Source organism: Accipiter gentilis, chromosome 5 (assembly GCF_929443795.1).
Source record: "Accipiter gentilis chromosome 5, bAccGen1.1, whole genome shotgun sequence".
Lineage (NCBI taxonomy): Eukaryota > Metazoa > Chordata > Aves > Accipitriformes > Accipitridae > Astur > Astur gentilis.
Window position 1 is genome coordinate 46177024 of NC_064884.1, and position 21273 is coordinate 46198296.

The following is a 21273-nucleotide window of genomic DNA, read 5'->3' on the forward strand; positions in this document are numbered from 1 at the left end:
ATACCAGTCTATGCTGACTACAGAACCCATCAACAAAAACAGTGAACATTAATATGAAAGCAAATAACTGAAATGGCTTTTTGAATTAAATGGGTCACTGAGAAAGAATGAGAGTATCTGGAAAAGGACTTAAAATCTTTGAAGGAAAGCATGTAAAGGCAGTTAAAGAAAATTTCTCTAAAGCTGAAGAATAAAGAAATGTTTCTAGGGTAACTATCTTAGTAAAGTGTACTTTACAACAATCCTACTAATAATGCTGTTTTAAACGGTGACATTGAAAAGTTGTATACAGGGAAGTCTAATAGTTTTGCTTATGTAAACATCACCTGTAACTTGTGTCACCTCTTTTCTTCTTTTTTGTGTCCTTCCAGTTTTATACCTCCTGAAACAATTTGACCTATGTCAGTAACACTGCCACTTTAGGCTGGTGCATATGTAAGAAAAAGCAAAATCGGAAATTCAAATGACCAGAACAAGTAATGGAAAAGAATTTATTGGCTGCAGTGAGGTATATGATGAGAGACATAAGACCAGGAGAAAAGTTGAGAGATTATTCACTTTAAATTATAGTTAATTTGCAGAGCAATAAATGAATCACAGATGGAGATTCATGCCCCAGTGAGATGTGCATAGTACATATATTACCAGCTCAGCTGGTCGTTTTCATTGAATAGCTTTTTTTTGGCGGTTTCATAACTAAAAGCTCTTTAAACTAACAATATCAGCTATACCTAGCTCTGTATGGCAGTTTTCATTATTAGGCTGCAAATCATTTTAGGAGAGAGTTCACTGTAGTATCCCTATTTTACACACAGGGAGACCAACATACAGCACAATTACACAGAAGGGTTGCCAGAGCTTAGTCTGCTGGGAAAGCCAGTAGTTAGCAGAACTTTTTATTTCATGCTTGCTGGTGGATCTCATTGATGGTGGAGGATACCACCTGCCCATTCACACTGTCATGGACAATTGCTTTGATCTTTCGACTGGTCAGCCCAGCGTGTTCTGAAACAAAAAGAAAGGTTAATTAGACAAGAAACAATGCTGAGACAAGATGATGCAGGGAAAGCTTCATTTACAGTAATTTACCAGCTACCTCCTCAACTGAATTATCTTTACATGTTTCCCTTTAAGCCAATACTTATTATTGCTCTTTGTGAAATGTACTGCCAGAAAGTCACCCTGAGTCTTGCCCAGGTCAGGGCAAATGAATAATACAGCTACATCCCAGCCAATGCAAATCTAACTTCAGAGCAGATTATCCTAAATGTCTGTAGGTCATGCTCATGCCAGAATATGAGTTTCCAGACATGCAGATTTTCTGTTTGCTCTCAAGCCCTAACACTGTTTTAGTCACCAAATGGAGTCTCTGTGCCTCCTCATATACCATGAAAGCTTTAGTCTTGAGTCTGAGCTTTGGACAACGTGTTTGACTAACAGAGGTCAGTCTGAAGATAGTCCATGAGTGGGCAGACACAGCAGAATGTGCTCTCAAGTGCAGCCTTTCTCAAGACTGATGAATCACTGAAATTAGTCTCAAATATGGCCTACACGAGAATTAACTGCCATGCAAACCTTTCATAGTTCATTCATGTAAGGTTAAAATTATTCTGACTATAGACAACAAAATAAGGGACTTTTACCTTTAGCTTTTGATTCAGATTTTCTTGCTATCCTGTAAAGATAATAAAACAGAGAAAAAATAATTATTTTACTAATTTCAAGAAGTTATTCATCCCCTTCTTTTCACTGATTCTAAGGAGACCTCATACCACTATGAAAAAAAGATAAAATTTTAAAAAATTAAATAAAAAAGAATGATGCTTTTATACCACAAGAACTTTTCCTCTTTGGTAGTCTTAGATACAGATAACTCTCACCTGAAACTGTTTGTGTGTACATTCATTATTGCTTCTACCGTGGACAGTTGCATTGTTTCTCATGTGTTCTGAGTTGCTCAAGTTGATCCCATTTTGGCTTTTGACAAATAACCCCATACTTGGTGCCATACTGTCCTGCCTCCCTGAGATTTTCAGTTATAAAGACTGCTAATCTTGCTTTTTCTGATTTTGTATAAATAAGACATACCCTCTATATAAGATGAGAGAATGAAGAATAGAGGCCCAAAGATTTCTGAATGGAGGGATTTCAGACAAGGCAGAGATGGGGAAACCAAACAACCCATCAGCAGAGGGGCATACGGTACAGATTTTGTGTGTTGGTATTTGTAACTGCAGATGGCTGACCAAAAAAGATCTAAACTTGTCTCCGGGCTTCTTTTTGATCTAGAACTTGTTTTGAAGATAGGAAATGAATATGAATTTTACTGAAATTGGCATTTTTTCCTATGCTGAGGTAGACATGCTATAGGAATGTAGAATTATTTTTTTTTTAAATAGTTATATTAATTTAGGTAATCCAAATTACATGGATACAAGTTTCTCTGTATACTAAGTGGCTCAAGCTTTTTATTATGATCCATCACATTAAAATACCAACCCTTGATGTAGTATGGAACTCACAAGCTTTGATTAAGCATAAACAAACAAATAAATAACCCAAATATGAGAACTCTCTTCTCATCTATTCCAGTCAGGGCGGCTTTGCCTTACCCGTCAACATTCCCTTCCAGCAGCAGGCGGTAAGTGGAAATTTCCTTCTCCAGGCGGGTTTTGATCCCAAGAAGAACCTTGTATTGGTTATTTTGCTGCTTAATGTCATGACGAACCTGGCTTAGCTCTTCCTCACATTTGGAGATGATCTGCTGCATGTTTTGAAGCGCAACAGCATAGTAATTCCGAGTGTCAGCCAAGGTGTCTTCCAGCATGTGTTTCTGACAGAGCAGATAATACCAATACTATGATTATTATTCATGTGGAAGATATAATGCTGAAATGCCAGCAAATTTGGTCTCTGGCTAGAAGATTGCAAATTAAGACTGTGGTAATTTAAACACCTATGAATTTGCATGACTATTCATGTGAAGACAGCAGAATCATGAAGCTGTGTTGTGTGTGCATAATGAGAGGCAAAAAGTGAGTAATTTATCCCTGCCATATTCTTTCTGCTCAAAAGCTGTGCTCCTGTAGCTCTTGACTCTTTTTTCAGTTCTGCATTTACTGTCCAGAATTGCTCTAAAGTCTCCACATCATGGTTACATGAGCTTTAACCTGTACAAGAGCTGAGTAATGTTTTTGAAGATTCCCCACCAACATTTTTCACAGTTCATGTATTTCATGCATTATATTAGGGGTTGTAAATATGAAGTTTGTATTACTATCTGTCTTCTTGGACATTTTTTCTTTCTAGATCACGGAGTCAGCTATCCCATCTCTTCTTTTTCTTCTCCCCATACTTTGTTCTAAGGAGAGACATAAATTTTTCACTTCTTGGTGATGGTTGCTGAATCTATTTTGCATAGTCTGGCAAAGTCAAGCATGGTCCAAATTCCAATTTCACTGATACTTCAGTAACTACAATAAAGTCATGCTAAGCTATGGATTTAAATGAAGAATTGGTCCATGACAGTTTCTGCGAATATATGAAGCAACAGTGACCAGCCAGAGGTGTCTACAATAGATACCTTACTCATCTGTGCCTGCAGTTCGATGTCCAGGGACTGTAAAGTACGTGTTAGATCCTTGATCTCGTTCTCATTGCGCTGTATCTGCTCTGGATTAGGGGTTGCTGCCAGAGACATAGCTGCAGTCTATGGAGCAAAAGCAAGAGAAAAGCTTACTGATTCTGGTCAGTCATGTACAGTAACAGGCTCTTTGAAATGAGCAGAAAATAGCTGTTACCTGTTCTTTGTACCAATTGTCCAGGCTTTGACGATTCTTTTCAATTATGTCTTCATAATCTTCTCTTATTTCTGCTAGAATCTTGGCTAAGTCTTCAGGAGGTGCTGCATTTACTTTTACATTGACTTTGAAGTCTTGCGATGAGCGATTTGCTTCCATATCCTGTTCATATATTAGTAGAGGAAACAAGCAAACTTGTTTATGAAAGTAGAAAGTTTTCATCCCTGTCTTGTCTTCCTCAGTTCTATCCTCTCACAATACCCACAGTATGTTTTTCATTATGGTAGGTTAATTCTTATATACATTCAGTTAACACTCTTTGGAAAATCTATATATGGATAATACTATGGTGTGACTTAAACCAGTGACTTGTATCTATTTCTGTGGCAGAACTGTGGTAGAGAACTCAATGAAAAACATGTGAGAAGATCTTTTCATATAATGTTTCTGGAAGATATATACTTAATGAAGAAGCACTGACATTTTTTATTTATTTATCTATTAGGAACCCAAAACCTTTGATGAAAATCTAACAGTAATTTCATCTTTCTTACACTGTATGTTAATATTTATGGAACTATAACTAAGTTTACAGGAGAGTAATGTAAAAGTTCTATGTAATTGGTAAAGGAATAATTGGATTAAAGCGTATAATTACTGTGTAAACAACATAATTACAGGACAAGTCAAGCAGGTATGGTAACATTCCTTTTGGTGTAGCACAATCTTATGTGCTAGGTACCATTTTCAAAAGTGCCCAGGCAAAGTAGCATTTCAGGGTATGACATCACGACCTCCAAAATGCAGATCAACTGGACTTACTGATGTCTCTGTTGGTTGCCCTGCTTCCAAGAACTGTTTTATTATAGCTGCTCAGTAGTATCCTTGGCTGTAAGGGGATCAGCCAAAGACAGCTTCACCTACTGCAGTGTAACCCTTGTGTTTCTATTCTCCCTTTTAATAGTTGACAGATACTGAGTAGGATGTTTGGTTCTGCATTAGGTCATGACTGAAAACATCAGATCAAGCAAAATGAAAACAGTAAATTGTCAAGCAGTGGTATTATATATGTGGCAATAACAGAGACCACTGTGGTATAGCTCGGGAAGAATTCAGAGCAGCATGTTTTTTTGACAATTATTAAGTATTATCTAATTATTGTGCTTAGGATTTTGCAAGAATAAGTAACTTTACTTGACTGCACCAACCATTCTTTTTAATTTTGATGCTTCAAGAATTCAAGGGTTGTTCAGTTCAGGTTAGCCTGCTCCAGGTGACCCTGTTGGAGCTGCGGGGGTGGACAAGGTGACCTTGAGAGTTCCCTTCCAACCTCAACCACTCTGTGCTTCTGTGATTCTGTGAAATGATATAGCCAGAGTTGAGGGAAAAGTCTGTGATGAGTAAAACTCAACAGCAAACAGTAACGTTTCCTGTTTACTTGTCTCTGTGTATTTGTATCTAAGTATTTCTGAGAATATTTCTGTTGAATATGTAAGTTACTATTCGCTACGTATGACAGATGGGTAGGTGACTAGAAAAGAGTGGGAGAAAATACAACAATTTGTTATCCTTTCTGAAATCCCAACTTAATTGGTAAAGTAGTACACAAACTTTGTGCCTCATCTGACTCTCATTGGCTTGTTTAGCAACATGATTAGGTTCTGAATCATCAATCCCATTTATAGATTGTGGCTCTTACTAGAGTTAATTACATGGTAGCGAAGATTTGTGTGATAGGATTTTACCAAGTGGAACTTTTTCTACCTCCTCATGGTCTTTCCTCCTGAGGATGTGCTCTTCTCTCAAGCCTTCAATTTCCATTTCCAGATCTGTTGTAACAATGGTCAGGCCGTCGAGCTCCTTACGCAGGTTCTCAACATCAAGCTGCACTCCCTGCCTGCGAGACTTCTCTGCTTCATACCTTTATGAGGAAAAAGAAGATAAAGGATGCTTGTTGAGAACAGACTGCTTCTAGAGAGAAGTATACTTAAGTCCTCTATGTAGGGAACTAGAGAGAACAAAAAAACAAGGAAACAAATTATGTTTCTAAAATATGTTCTTTGAATATTCTTGAATGGTCTTAAAAATAAGATGGGTTTCATTATTGTTTTTCACAATTTTCACTCCTCCTCCTATATGGTATGAAATAATTGCTCTTTCTTTCATTTTCCTTTTTCACATCTTAACATTCACCAGTTCGAGAAAGCTTTGAGAGTATGATTCTCAAAAATTTGCCAATAAAGGTGGGAAAACAGTATCAACAATCAATGCTTTCTGTAGTTTTTCCAAAATGATAACTTTTCAGTCCTTCAGAAAACAGGAAAAATGTCACAGAAGCCAGGTTTTAACATTCCTCTCTAACCTCTTGCAGTTTGCCATCTGTAGTGAGCTAGAGTCAGAAAGACACTGCTGTGTCTTCCCTTGGGCATATGAAGCACCTTTGCTCCTCCGAATCTCTCCCTTTACTTCATTTTTTGTGGGCTCTATTGATGTTTCTACATTCAATCCATCAGACTCATGCTATGATTCCATTCTCTCAAAGTAGTTCCACTGTTTCCTTTTATGACACTATTGAATGATAAAGGAAGGCAAGGCTAGATAAGGCCTACAGTGTTCAGAATCTTTAAGTTTATTACAATATTACGAAAAGCTGATATTTTTTTTAATAGCTGATGATAATCTGTTGAAAATAAGACAAATCTTCATGATTCCTAAGAGGTCTAACTTACAGAAATGTAAAATCCTTTCCTTTGCAAAGATCTGCCTGGAAGTTTTGTGTCCAAACATTTTGGCTTTTTATTGGGTCTGAGAACTACCTTTCAACAATGTACTGAAAAATCAAACTGCGTACTGGTAACCAAGGAAGTGCTGGCCCATTTACTATGGCAAAACTTAGGAGACTCCAAAGCAGAAGATACTGAAAGACGGGTATTTCCTGCGGAGCTGGACAGAAGAGGTGATAAGTACGGGAAGTAGATTTGGGCTGGACTGGGGAAGCATAGTGCAGAGAAGGGTTAATTTGTATTCCCAGATGACAGTTTTAAATGCCTTTTGTCACAAGTATCAGGTGTCTGCTGTAAAACCTGCTCTTCAGGACCTGAACTAAGTATCATAAACAGGGTGACTCAAGATTGTTCAGCAATCATTTGTGATTTTTACATCCTTTTTATCCTTTCTGGCTTGTTTTTTCTTCTGTTCTACATCGGTTTTATTTATCTAGTATCAACAGAAAACCTCAGTAAAATCGGTTTTATATTGGATTATCAAGAAAAAGCAGTATTTTCTTAATCCTCTTTCAAACTTAATCAGGAAACCAAAGAAGAGCTTACTTGAGCCTGAAGTCTTCAGATGCCATGTTAGCGTTATCAATTTGTAAAAGGATACTGGCATTGGTGATCTTGCCATCCTCAATCTGGAAAACAGAATCCAACAGGAGACTCAGTGTTGCCATATGGTGATGGTGAATAACCTGTGCTGTTTTAGACTCCCTGCTGCTTTTAGGAAGCATCTAAATAGTAGAATTCCCATGTTAAGGAGAGTACATGAATAAAAGAAGCTTAGTTTCCTGATTCACTTAGATGTTTCTTCAATTTTTGTCCATAATCTTACTTTTTTCTTTGTCTTACTTTTCTGGATATGAAGCAGGAGGAGAGTCGTCTTATTCCTGGCCAGGTAGAGGATATGAATAATATTACACAAACCTCATGGTATATTACAGAATAACAATCACTGTCTTCCTCTTTTCTTGTGAACTGGTTTTGAATCAGTTTAGCATTGCTAGAAAAGCAGCTGTCGTGGTTGAGCAGGACCCCTTGAGTCCATCATGTGCTTCAGTCTACAGTTGCATGGATTGTCATTTTGAGAATAACACTGGCATCTAGTTGTCATGGTCCATTCAGTTATTCAGCTATAACTGTACTGAATTGTCCAGCAGCATGGAGTGACTAATTCATGTTTCAGATTTTCCTTTGGGATATTGAAAATTGCTCTAAAAGGTGCAGAAGAAAGTGCACCACATCATTCTTTTAGTATACTCAGCATGTACTGAAAAGACTGGTAAGTCCCTGTTAACATGAAATAGTTTTGAACTATAGATCTGAATATGAAAAGCTCAGTATTTCAAAAGTATTTCAAAATCTTTGAAAGAATTTTAGCAGGGACTCATACATGATTAGCAGGAACTAATCATTGTGGGACTCCATGTCCTTTTCTAACAAAGAGGAAAGGGAAGCATCATTGCAATTCCAACAGCTGCCTTCACTCAACACTTAAATAGCAAAACAAGGTGCATTATGGCTGCACAGAAATCATTAGCCATTTACAGAGCTCTCAGCACCTTGAAGTAAAACTTCCCACACCTAAATGAATCACAAAGAAACAAGGAAATGACAAAATTGTCCTGAAGTGTCAAAAGTTTACCTCTCATAGCAAAAAAGAAGATGCCTGTGGAGTGTTTTAACTAATCTATTAACAGACTATACATTCTTGAGCAATTAGCAGCACACCTCAGATACTGCCCTGGGACATGACCAAGGCCAGCTGCAGAAGTATAACAATACCCTAAATGTGTGGCTGCCTGGAATTTGTTGTCAGAGAAGCAGCCGTTCTTGAATCCATCCTTAGAGAATGGTAAATTTTACTATAGAAAGTAATAAGGCAGTGAGAAAGCAACATACGAGTTCTTCAACTTTGCCATTTCATAATCATGCAACACAGCAACACATTTATATAAATGCTTTATGACTCCTTCTGTGCAATCTATACAATTTTCAGTGTTTTGCCAACTGCTGTACGATATTGATTGCTATGCCAGTTAGCAGTGTATTTCAAATCGGGCATTTATCTGTTTATAATTATACAGAATTCTTGACTACATCCATCATGAATATGGGTGCATCACTAATATCAACCTGCAAACTTACAGATACCTTAATTAAGAACTCATACATTTTATACATGAAATACACTCAAATTCATTCTCAAAACAGATTTTTTTTCAAGAAGGCTTTCTGCACTGACTTCTTCCTCAGCATGCCTTGTGTCCTTTGTCCAACAGCATTGATCCTGGCTCCTTGAATGCTCTGTAAATCAGTTTGCTTATTTAGCGGTACAAGATGTTTGAATGAGACATTTACCTGAAGAATTGGTGCTATTTTCTTTGTATCTGGGTTAGAATGGAGTCAGGCTGGAGCAAGGCAACTTGTTGCTCCATCTGGCATGTTCATCCAGAATTCAGGTATCTGGGGAAGAGTGTGGTCCAAAATGTAGGACCCAAACGGTTATATGCCTCCAAGTTTAGACAGCCTATATCATAGACTGTCTGGGTTAGTGGATATAGGAGCCTAAATTTTGTCTAAATTTCATTTTAGGTGCTAAATTAGTTTCACCTTTTTAATTAATGGTTAATTAGTTTAATTATGGTTAATAATTAGATGCTATATTTTCACTCATTTTACTGGCAGTCATGGTGCTAATTGCAATAATTTATAGAGAAAGTAAAAATTCTGGGTTAAATCACTGATTTGTCACCTGTAAATAATCCTTTAACAGCCCTTCCTCCCCAGTATGACCACCACATGCAGTACATACTGGCTGAGACAGTCATTAGTCTAACAGGTGCCTGTAGCCAGTGATAGCTATTTAAGTGGTGAATGTTAAAAATAAGTGGTTTGGGTACAACCTATTCCTAAGTGAGGGCTTTACCCCAATCAGCATTATGTTTTTAGTCTTACTGTCTTCCTAAATCTTTCTGATTTATTAATTCCAAATCAATGTGAACACATTTATATTCTTGATGAACAAGTTTTTATCTCTGGATCAGTTAAAAAAAATAAGTGCTCAAGTGATAGGTCTGGAGATGGATGACCTTTCTTTATCCTTAAAACAGAAATAGGTGATGACAATTCTGGCTCTCCTTATGCAGTCTGTGGTCAGAGTGCCTCATCTTCTGCCTGGAGGCAACACATTTAACAGTGAGCAGGGAGTTTGATTAAGTCCCTGGCCTCACTCAGCAAAGATGTTGGCTAATACCATTTCCAAGCCCTTTTGAAAAAAATTTTTCAGGGTCTTGAGAATGTCAAGTAACGATATTATAAAAAGTGGAGGGAAAACTACAACATGGCATTTGGAATAGCTTTGGGTTTTGCCCCATATGGCTATGTAAAGTTAATTACACTGATTAGTCACACAGATGGTTACAGTGCTAAGTATGTTCATTATGAATACAGATTAATATTATGCTTAAATTTGAAGACACGTGAGTCTGGGAGATTGAAAGAGTTACTGTTGAACGTTAATATTAACTACTGGCAGGAACCAGAAATTCTCCTTTTAATTATAGTGAAAACATCCACAAGGAATTTGTCACTGCTATTTTCTTAATTACAATGAAGTATTTTTCCATCTGATTACATAAGCTCATTGGACCCAAACCTCCTGTAGTTTCATTGACTGCTACCATAAGAATCAAAGCAATGAAATGCAACAGTATGTCTAAAACCAGCATGCATGAAAGAAGGCAGTCTCTTCAGTTTGCCTGCTTTGTAATTTGCTTGAATACAAGTGCAGTCAAAAAGACCAAATTCTGCCAGACATAGTTACTCAAACCACACTTTCATGTACAGAAACGAACACTTGGCACCAGACAAATCTTTTTATACTACCAGTCTTTGCAGAATCCCCCTTGTCTCCTTCCAGCTTTTCTTTCTTGTAGCCCATTCTCCTCCTTGTGAACACAAAGACCGTTTATGCCCAGGTCCTCTAACCACTTTCATTAGTATTTCTAACATTTAAAAGGTTTTATTTAACTTTCTTTAAAGGAAAGCCATCAGCATAAATGAGTACCTAGATTCCTTAAAAGAGCATAGAATGACATAGTCACTTATAGCTCTGACTTACCTGTCTTTGCATGTCAGTGACGTTTTGCTCGTATTGGTTGAAGTCATGCCTCTTTCCGTGAGACTTTGTCTTGTGCCACTCTAGGATGCAGCTTTCCAGCTGAGCGTTAGCTGCTTCTAAGGAGCGGACCTTGTCCAGATAGGCAGCCAAACGGTCATTCAGGTTTTGCATAGTCTGTTTCTCTTTCCCACCCAGGAAGATGCTTTCCCCATGGTGCTCGCCGAAGCCTCCCCAAGGTGCCTCTCCTCTAGTAGCCAGCCAGAGGGGTCTGGCAGAGGAGAAAGACGTATGTGTGCTGCTGGCACCACCATCTGCACTTGAAGGTCTGTAAGAAGTTCCTTGCTGGGCCAAACCACACCCTGAACTACCCCTGAGGGACCCAGAAAAAAATTGAATAGGGCCTTGGCTGGTACTCATGTTTAGCTCTGTTGTGAATCTAACCCAATGTTTGACTGACTAGCACTGAGCAGCTTCTTAGCCTTCCCTAAGCAGCTTTATGCCTTTTCCTGTGGGAGTTTCCCTTCGATGAATGACTACAGCAACAAGATTGTGTCATCATGAAATGCGCTTCCTCTTGGTCAATTCTGAAGCATTTATGAGCCTGCACACACCGTTGTTGTTATTTGGAATCACAGCCACATACCAGATTGCTTTCCTTTTGATTGTTCTGGGATTTTTTTCTTTTTCTTTTCATATTATAATACTGAGGTGTGGCTAAAATCAGTAGGTGTGGAACAGGATCAGCTCTGCCTCAGACTTTTTTCTAACCCTGTAGTTAATATGTTGTATTTTCCTGCTTATGAGGGGAAGAGTATTGCCCATTAGAGAATAAATGGAGAGCTGGGACAGGAATGGGTCTCTCAAGATTCTTTCTTTCTGTTGTAATTCTCAGGCTTTAGAATTACAGCAGTCTGTGAATCCTGAAATGCAGCATGCCCTATCAAGCTGTCATTAACGTACCAAACAGCTTCAGCCTGTATGAGACATGAGGCTTTAATGAAGTTATCTAACCTCTGTCATTTGACTAAAACTCTAGTCCAAAGTGAGTAAGGCCTACCTGTTCCCTGCAGCTGCTCATTTCCAGGTGAATACATGAGAATTAGGTACTTAACAATCTTTTCTACTGATTTTTTCATGATTTCATGAGGTGCAGTCATATTTCAATAGTCTTGTTGAAATAGATAGTAATACAGGAATTTCTTGCTGTTACTAGTATTAATACTATTAAGATATTTATATGTTTAGCTACAGAAAGTATTTAGAATATGAGTTTGTAACAACACTTGAAAAATTCAGGTGATTATTTAAAGCTACCAGCCCTAAAAATTGACCTGGCAATCATGCAAAAATAGTCTTTCTGAAAAGTTGCAGTAACCTTCTGTCGAATTTCTTCCATCAAATATAGAATGGGCAAGTCTGGCTTCTGCAAAGATTTTCTTATTCCTCATGCTGATAAGTAGGTGGTAAATTGTGAAGCATTCCCATGGCAACAGCGGGGGTCATTGGGTTTACCTTGTCTTTCAGAGTAGCGCTAGGCTGCGACTAATGGATAGGATAGAGGAAGAAGACTTGGGAAGAGGTGGAAAGCTGAGAGGGCATGGGCTCTCTCAGAAATGGTGTAGCTGTTTTGCCTTACAGCAGTTGAAGGCTCAGCTCTTTAACAAGATCTTACTTAGCACTGTTACTCATTCTGAATGTGGGGGCAGAGAGACTGTACAAACCAGCATCACACTATCCTGGAAGAAACCTGAAGGAATCTTTTTTTCTCTGTTTCATTTGAAAAAATTCAGTAATAATGAATTGCTGCACTTCATCCTTTCCTGGGATGCCTCCTCAGCCTCTTTTTCGGCCCAGGGCAGGTTTTGAGCTCCTCCTTGTGGCTCTGTGTCAGCCCTACTCAGCACCTGCTGATTTTCTTTTTACCGGTTACATTTCCATTGAGTACATATTACTTCTTATTCCTCATGCACTTCATTGAATAGAAATGCTAACATTTTTAATTGTTTGGGGAAATTAATCATTGAAGATATGGTTTTCCAGTAAGTACAAGGTGTGGCTATCACAAAATATTCTGATAACAGCTATTATTAATAGCTACAGTTTGGTGTCAGCTCTGCTGCTTAAGAGTGAGAAGAGCTTGAAGCACCAGACAAAAAATGAAGGCTTAACTTGAACAAAACCCCAAATTATAATAGAACCAATGATATCCTGCTGTTCAGTTCATCTCACCAGAGATTAATTGCAGTCTGAATTTTCTAGCGTGGCAGTTCAGACAGCTAATGTTCTATGAAATATTAAATGGAAATATAAGTACATACATATGTACATAATATTACGTGAAATAAAATGAATCTTTTGTTGCCCATGAAATTACTTTGTGAGATTCACAACTTGCCTGGCAGCGAGGCTGACAGTTTGTGAGACAGAATAGCTTCTGATTTACTCCCTGATAGTTTCATGGAATATCATACCATCATGAAAAACAGAATTGTATTTTTTCTGGCAAGTAATACAAAACAAAGATGATCTGGCATATAGGAAGTGTTTCCTCTGAAGTTCAGCCTTTTCAAACTGGAAAACATGCCACACAGTTTTCATCAACACATGCTGATGATCCATGGAAAAGACAAAAAAACTTACTTCAAAACCAGACACGGCTCTCCATTGTCAGGCTGGCACTATGGGACTTGGTTTTAGTCAACTATTTAATCCACAGAGTACAGAATGAAAGGATCAGAGTAAGAAAATAAAACCTTGTCAGCAGATGGCACCATTGGATGGTGGCTGTTCTTTGTTTCATTGGCAGGCCCAAGGTAGGGTAACTGAGGAATGCAAAGTCCTGAGTTACTTTATTTGGGAATTGGAACATGAAAAGCAAACTGAACTGAATTTATAGACTGCAGGTTAAGTATAGGCAGAATATTTTGACACCTATGTTGTACAGATAAATATCCTGTGACCTCACTTGTTGCTTCAACTCCTCCTTCTGAAATACAAATGGATAGCAGCCTTTGGCTGTAGAATTTCTCTCTTGCTGAGTGATAACATATAATAGTCACCTGATTTCTGGATGAGGAAGGAATATAATTTGTAGTGTTCAGTTTTTCTTTTCTGGTAGATTGTGATGTTGCTTTGCTGAAGTTTGCGAGAAGCTCTTCTCAGTTCTTTCCAGTGAGAATACCAGCGCTATGTATGTTTCTTAACAGTGGTATACAAATGATCCTGCAGCCTCGTCCATGGCTAAACTGTGCAGCTGGTGCCAGCAGTGTAGATTATTTTTTTTTAAATGTCAGTAAATAGAACACAGAAAAATAGTGGCTCCAAGGAGGTTGGAAGGAAAATAAAATACGTAATTCTAGAAATCATACTGGTTTTGTAGATACTACTATGTGGATTGAAATACCCAATGATGAGGCTAACAACAAATTTTCCAAACAGGTTATATTAGCAAAATACAGCATTTATGTAAATGATTTATATGCTTCTGAAGTTGGGATTTAGTAGCCTCTTAAATCTTTATTAAGCAACTCCAATTACACTGGTGTAAATTTGCAGACTAACTTATTGCTGAGAAAAGGCAGTATTGCTAATACAACAGCTACAGTAATGACACAGGCTGGTGAGTTTCTTCCTTATGTATGAAAACCAAAATAGTCACAGCAAACTCTGCTTGAACAGTTCATTTCACCTGGACCTTGCCTAGTGCTTCCTTGAGAGCTAAGGGAATTTGCCTTTTTGTTGAAGGAAGTGCAGAAACATAAATAGATATATGGAAAAATACTAATGTTTTTCAGAGGTGCATTTTATTCGTGCATGAATTGTAGTCATGTTGTGCACTTTGAACCCAGAACAAAGAGCTTAAGGGTTTTTTGCATTATCTTCTCAGGTTTTTTACTGATATTAGCTTCAGATTCCTGGGAGAATCTAATGGCACTTTATATCTGTTCATCATCATCTTTATTGTTATTATTAAAGTTATTACTGCTATTGTTGTTATACATTGAGCACCTCTTGTTTTGGGTTATAGGAAGCACTGTGTTAGGGCGGGTGTATGGTCATGTGTATGGCAATGCCATACTGACTTCAAAAAAACAACATTAGACTGGACATATTTGCACAAGCAGAACAGAAACTTTATTATGTAGGTTCTTTCATAAGGAAACTATATAGCTACTGGCAGAAAACAAGGTTGCCATCTCTGACCCATAGAGCCAAATGATTGTGTTAAAAGGGAGAGCAAATTTAAGGAAAGACATCAAGCTGTTGCACATTCTTGGATTACATTCTTGTGAGTTGGTGAAAGTGAAAGGATATTTCTCCTAGCATTAGTGAATGTGTAGTCTGCACTGGTTTTATCATATGCAAGAAGGGATTCAGTATTTCTTTACTGGAATCTCCTTTCATGAGTAGAAACAGGTTTTCCACCATCTTCCATGCCCATGCGAACTCTTCCACTGCTCAGAGGTGCTGTTAAAGGAGAAAAAAAAAATTCAACTAGGGAAAAAAAATGCACTGCTAACACACTGAAGAGCTGTGTGATGGGGTTTTTTTTGTTTGTTTCCTCACAAGATCTTTTTCTCATATCAAAGGGGGAACTGCCTTGACATCTTATCTTCTTTCCCTACTGGTCCTCATCCAGTAAATCTTCAGAGTGCACATCACATGTTGGTGTTGGATGTATCTTGTATGTTGTGTGAATCAGCAGAGCAGCTTAGGAATCTTTGGGAGATTTTTGTATTTTAGAATCCCATGAGTTCATGCAATCATTTTGGCAAGCTACTGGTTTCAAAAGTGCACATGAAATAAGATAAAGTATTATATTTTTGTCTCTAAATGATGAAGAATGTGGTCATTGCAGAGAGAATGCAATCTATGTTAGTAAGAGGAAATCCAAAGCAAAAAAGATAGGTTTATTTAATCCTATTTTTCAATTAATTTCAACCCCTCTTTAAATCAAAATTTTCTTACCATCCTTAGGGTTCACTCCTGACATCCTGTAGAAAAGAAGAAATATTTGATTAATGACCATCACCAACCCTGTCCACTGAAACCATTGATCTATTTAGGAACCACTGTGTGTGAATAGCCATGATTTCACACTGCTTCTTTCAATGGGTTGTTTCTCAGGTGTGTGGTTACTAGTGTTATTGTTAAGGTGCTTTCTGCTTTGAAGGTCACTCCTATCTACTCAATAGGAAATATGAACAGCAGTCAGACCTGTTCTTGGTCCTGATATGGCTCTATATACTTCTCTTCTCAAAGTGGCATCATCTAGAAACAGTATAAGGAGCTGATTCCTCCTCAGAAATCAAAAGTAATTCAGATCAGATATGGGAAATGGGCACTAAAACGTAGACTTCACTAAAGTAAGCTGTGGTCCGTACCAAGTTCTTTTCTAGTTGGGAGTACTGGTGTATGATGATGAATATTTTCACCTCTGTGCACAACTGTAGAAAACCAAGAGCTAAAGAAATACTGAGAACAGGTTTTTATAGGTTATTTCAGGCTGAAGGCTATTATTCCAGTGCAACAAGAGGATTATGTAAGACATACATATGGTGCCTGGTGCCTTCTGTGATTCATTGTAGTCAAAATGGTTGCATTTATATTTTCAAATCATCAGCACAATTGTTCTGAAGATTCAGCTTGAGTTATAGCAACACCTGGGATTTTGCTGGGCATCTGTTTTGCCAGTACTCTAAAGGCTGCGTGTGCAGTGAAGGTAATTTAGTAATCTGGAGTCAGCTTAGCAACCACAAATTACTGCTTTACAATGCATCATGTTATTAACCTTATCTAATCATCATAGGATTTGTATATAGCAACGTACTGAGAGTCCTGGCCCTCCAGCAATTGGCGGTATGTGGCGATTTCCTGCTCCAGGCGACTTTTGATGTCCATGAGCATTCTGTACTCCTGGTTCTGACGCTCCATGTCGCATCGAAGTTCACTCAATTGTTCCTCAACACTGGTGATAAGGGCCTGAATCTGTGCCAGCTGTGCACAGTATCGTCCTTCTGTATCTCTCAGGTTGGCTTCCAGTCCAGCTTTCTAAAGTGGAATAACGTCAGAATAGGTTAGCATGCAGATTTTTCCCACAGAGGGGGAGTCTAAGGAGAGGCAAGATAGGGAGGGAGGAAGGGGAGAGTGTAGTAGTAGTAGTGACTTTTGATGTGCTTGGGATAGCTCCATACCATGCTGAGCTGCGACTGGAGCTCAATCTCCAGGCCCTGGACCGTGCGTCTCAGTTCTGTGATCTCTGATTTGCCGGTCTGTATCTGTTGTGTGTGGGTGGCTACTTCACGGTTCAGCTCATCAGTCTGGAAGAAAAAAACAACTGTAAAATCAGGTACATAGTCTATAAAAAAATTTAAATTATTTTGAGCAAGGGAGGGCCCATCCTATCTGCTGGGGCAGTAATAATGGGGCAATGAATCAGTTTGCTGTTTATTGGTGTAACTATACCTGAGTGAAGAACCAGGCCTCAGCATCTTTACGGTTCTTCTCAGCCAGAGCTTCATACTGTTCCCTCATCTCAGACAGAATTCTGGTCAGGTCGATGCCAGGAGCCGCATCCATTTCCACATTGACTGTTCCACTTAGCTGATTTGAATACTCTTTCATTTCCTGGATGGGCAGAAGGCAGAGGACACAAAAAAGATTAGGCTTTCTCTTCTCATATACTTTCTGCCATGAGCAATCCATGCAGTGGTACACGGTACTTTTATTATCAAGTGTCATAGGTGGAACACACATAAAAAACGTTTATCAAATTTTATCTCTCATCACACATGCTTTTCTACTCTCTGTATACTCACACACAACACACACATATTTACATGTGACTTATATGTATGTTTCTTTTACTCAGCTTATCTATCTCAGTGACCTGTCATGTGCTTATGAATGTCGAACTGAAACGAATAGGTCTGAACAGTTTGGAATCAGATAAAAGCTTCTCAGGGCACACTTTGGATTCTTTTAATATCAATTTTCTTCTTATTAAGCTGCAATGTTGTCATTCTGGGTTTTTTTGTTTGGATTTCCTCCTCCCCACAGGAGAGGCATAAATTCCAAAGACAAGTAATTTCCTCTCAGTGTACTGATACGGACTCTCACCTCCTCGTGGTTCTTCTTTAGATAAGCCAGCTCCTCCTTCAGTGTTTCAATCTGCATCTCCAGGTCAGCTCTGGAGAGAGTCAGCTCATCCAGGACTCTGCGCAGGCCGTTGATGTCAGACTCTACACTCTGGCGCAGGAACAACTCATTCTCATATCTGCAGTTTAAACAAGAAACAAGCACTGGAATATGTACAAGTTTGCATTCAGTAGAGCTATAATACTGTGAAATTTTATCTTGAATGTAGGAGGAACAGTGGGCTATAAATGAAAACATCTATATTGAAAAGAAGTGTAAAGGGAGTAAAGATGTTTTTTCCAATGTCCAACTATGCCATGTGAAACTACATGCATTGCCATCTGATTTTTTTCTTGAGGAGTACCTGACATTTCACTTTGCAGAACCTAATAATGATTATCAGCATCAATAGAAAAGTTGTCACACAGAACAGTCCATTTGCAGTGTCCTCTCAAATTTGGCGTGAAGGAAAGCACAGATTGCCCAGCTCTGCCTAAGACAATAGAGGAGAAAATACAAACCTGCAGGTACATCACTGCAAGATAAATCAGTTGTGCAAGTATCTTTACCATCTTTTCAGCATTGTCTGATGTACTGCTGAGTCCATGAGCTGGATAAGCCCCAAATTACTCTTTGTCTTTCTTTTCTAAATTTCAGACTCTTTGAGAGACAACTACTGCAACTGAACAGCGATCTCTTCACGCCACTCGGTTCTTTTTAAGTGAAAATCCCAACCTACTCCTGTCATCTTTTCCCCTGTGATTTAGGCTAGTAAAAATAGTTAAGAGCATCACTAAAAAACTCAGACATGAACTATAATTTATTATGTAAACAGCTCAGTGATCTGGATACTGTGTTCTATCAGGTTTATATTCTGAATTGATCCTTTATCACATTGATTCTGTTTGCCAGGGTTTTTTTCATGAGAAGTTATTGAGGAAAAATACTTACTTATCCATAATTTTGAAATGTGTCCTTCAGTGACTGAAGAACTTTATTTTCTACATAAAAAGTAATACTAAACTTCAGAAAACTGTTTTAAGAGAGAGACAAGGAGAGAGAAGACAAATGTGCTGCAGGTAAACTTACTTCAGTCTGAAGTCATCTGCAGCCAGCCTGGCATTGTCAATCTCCAGAATCACTCTGGAATTGTCAATCGTAGCTGCAAGGATCTGGCAGTTAAGAAACACAGAAAAAGGTTCCTGTGAGTAATGGTGAAATATCATGGTCCTGAGTACATAGTAGGAAGTTATTGAGGCTGTAAACCATCAAAGAAGGTAGAAAAAAATGGACCTCTATTGTGATGTCACTGGTTAAGCATGCTTTTTGGATTGCAAGAGCCATTTCAATTTATTATGTTGCTCTTTGGCCACACTGTAATTCTTACAGCTTTTATAGAGAAAAAACAAAAATGCTAAGCTCTTTTCCACAGTCCATATGCAAATAAGAGAGCTGAGATACCCTTGTGTAATATTAGAAGCATGATTAGAAAATACATTTGTACAACACTTGATCTTATCTGTAACTAGGAGAATTATTTTTTCAGCCTTTGAGGCCTACCTTTCACATTCTTTACTACTTGATTACTGAATAAATATATTGATAATTCTAAACACATTTTGCTGTGTTCTGCTAACTTTTAGTGCAATAATTTTAATATCAACAAATGTCACATTTTCAGGATAACATATTTTATTTTTAAATTGAGAAAAAGCTACTCTTTTCTGCTAGAATGCTCATAACCACAATATATTTGGGGTTGGGGAATTCAATATTTATTTTGTAATTATTTTAGCTTATTTTGAAGAAGTGGAATATGCAGTTCCACAATTCTAATGCATTCTTATAACTCCTCTACATATCAATGTCATACCTTGTCTCGGAGATCTTCAATTATCTTGTAATAATTACTGTAGTCCCGGGCTGGGCTGGTGGGAGCTTGCTTCTGATACCAGTCTCGGATTTTAATTTCTAAATCGGAATTTGCCGCTTCCAGTGCTCGTACCTTGTCCAGGTATGAAGCCAGACGGTCATTCAGATTTTGCATAGTTATCTTTTCATTGCCAGAGAGAAGGCCATCACCACCACCAAAGCCACCACCAACTTCAAAACCTCCACCAAAGCCAGCTCCTCCACTAAAGCGATAGGCTACACCACCACCAAAGCCAGAGTAGCCTCCTCCATAACCACTGCCAAAACCAGAACACAATCCACCACCATACCCACCTCCTACAGAGGAGACATATCTAGCTGAAGAGATGGAGACACCCCTGCCACCAGATCCCCCATGTATGCTTGGAGCTCGGCAGGTTCCTCCTGTTCGGACTGAGGAAAGGCGAGAGCTGCTGCTTCCACCACCCCCAAAGCCACCACCATAGGTAGAAGAAGAGCTCTGCACGAAGGAAGTAGCCATAGCTGCAGCACAAGAAGGTGCTAAGGTCAGTTATTCAGCTTGGTGTAGAAGAGGAAAGTATATGTCTTCACTGCCCTGGTGCTTCTTTTATATCCTCAAGATAGGGTGTTGGGAGAAACCCAACCTGTAGCCCTCCCTCCAAAATTTCTCCTCCCTAGAGGTGAGGCCAATTATGATGACATTCCTCACAGAGCTGGCTGTACATCTCAGGGGCTAGGGCTTGGGTTTTCTTTTTAATTAAACAAAAGGGATGATTCAGATGAGTGTTTTTTCTTCAGGCTATAGTTTTGAAACTTGGAGTTTACTTCTCTGACATTTAAGAATGGAAAAACAAAGTGAGTCCAACCACACCCACTTACCCATTTACAGCAATCACCATGGCTATTTTAAGAAAATTAACTTTTTCAAAATGAAGTTTAAGTAAGACTCTCCTTTCATGGAAAAATGTACAATCATCAGTTCATCTCACCATTATTTCTTCTTTTTTATCCATTTTTTTCTCCACTGAAAATTTGGAATTGGATTTTATGTGTCCTTGTTCCTGTTCTTTGCTTGAAACTAGTATTTAGATTTTGGAGGCTGAATTTTTAGTACAAAAAGCATATAATCATAGCATTTCTTGAGGAACATTAGCATCCATCAATGTACAAGGAAGAGTGGGCACAGTTAATTTACTAATGCTTGTGAAATAGTCAAGAAGGGTAATACAAGATGGAAATAATTCAATTAAAAGAAGAAATGTGGGAGGACTAAGTTCCTGTTACTTTTGGAAAATGTAAACAAATTGGGTTTAAGATGAAACTGTTCAGATAGCAATAACTGTGTTTGATGCCAATATGCACTATGAAATGAAGCAATTTTTGAAAATAAGATTTGAGAAGCACTTAGAAGAGTCATCTTAATGCCTCATTTAAAGTGGAAGTCTGAAGCACCAGTATATTTCAGATGTAATAATTTGCTAGTGAAATTCAAAAGGCAGTGATTCGATAATACAGCTCTGTTCAATAGTGCATAATTATGGGAAAA

General features: G+C 38.3%; 1 protein-coding gene across 3 annotated transcripts; it reads right to left on the bottom strand.

Moving 5' to 3' along the window:
• Window positions 1-542: 542 nt before the first annotated feature.
• LOC126038580 (keratin, type I cytoskeletal 15-like) lies at window positions 543-20247 on the bottom strand. Of its 3 annotated transcripts, XM_049800468.1 has the most exons (9): window positions 19708-20247; window positions 18924-19006; window positions 17817-17973; window positions 17163-17324; window positions 16892-17017; window positions 16528-16748; window positions 10984-11022; window positions 10719-10748; window positions 543-986 (listed from the first exon to the last, which is right to left on the bottom strand). In XM_049800468.1, exons 1-9 carry the CDS (start codon window positions 20245-20247, stop codon window positions 902-904), a joined length of 1443 nt encoding a protein of 480 aa, XP_049656425.1. In that variant the 3' UTR covers window positions 543-901. The 3 variants fall into 3 exon arrangements, with proteins under 3 accessions (XP_049656425.1, XP_049656426.1, XP_049656424.1); XM_049800469.1 differs by lacking the exons at window positions 16528-16748; window positions 16892-17017; window positions 17163-17324; ... (1 more) ...; window positions 18924-19006; window positions 19708-20247 and adding exons at window positions 1644-1675; window positions 2613-2833; window positions 3584-3709; ... (1 more) ...; window positions 5565-5721; window positions 7130-7212 and having other exon boundaries at window positions 543-1005; window positions 10698-11129; XM_049800467.1 differs by lacking the exons at window positions 543-986; window positions 10719-10748; window positions 10984-11022 and adding exons at window positions 15060-15164; window positions 15666-15691.
• Window positions 20248-21273: the final 1026 nt, after the last annotated feature.

What these genes read in the sequence shown, in the direction of transcription:
- LOC126038580 (XM_049800468.1), bottom strand. Translation starts at nt 20,247, where the DNA reads ATGGCTACTTCCTTCGTGCAGAGCTCTTCTTCTACCTATGGTGGTGGC. An exon ending in AGGCCTGGTTCTTCACTCAG is followed by an intron (nt 17,018 to 17,162) that starts GTATAGTTACAC and finishes TTTTTCTTCCAG; the next exon opens with ACTGATGAGCTGAACCGTGA. An exon ending in CTGGAGGGCCAGGACTCTCA is followed by an intron (nt 11,023 to 16,527) that starts GTACGTTGCTAT and finishes AACTTCTTACAG; the next exon opens with ACCTTCAAGTGCAGATGGTG.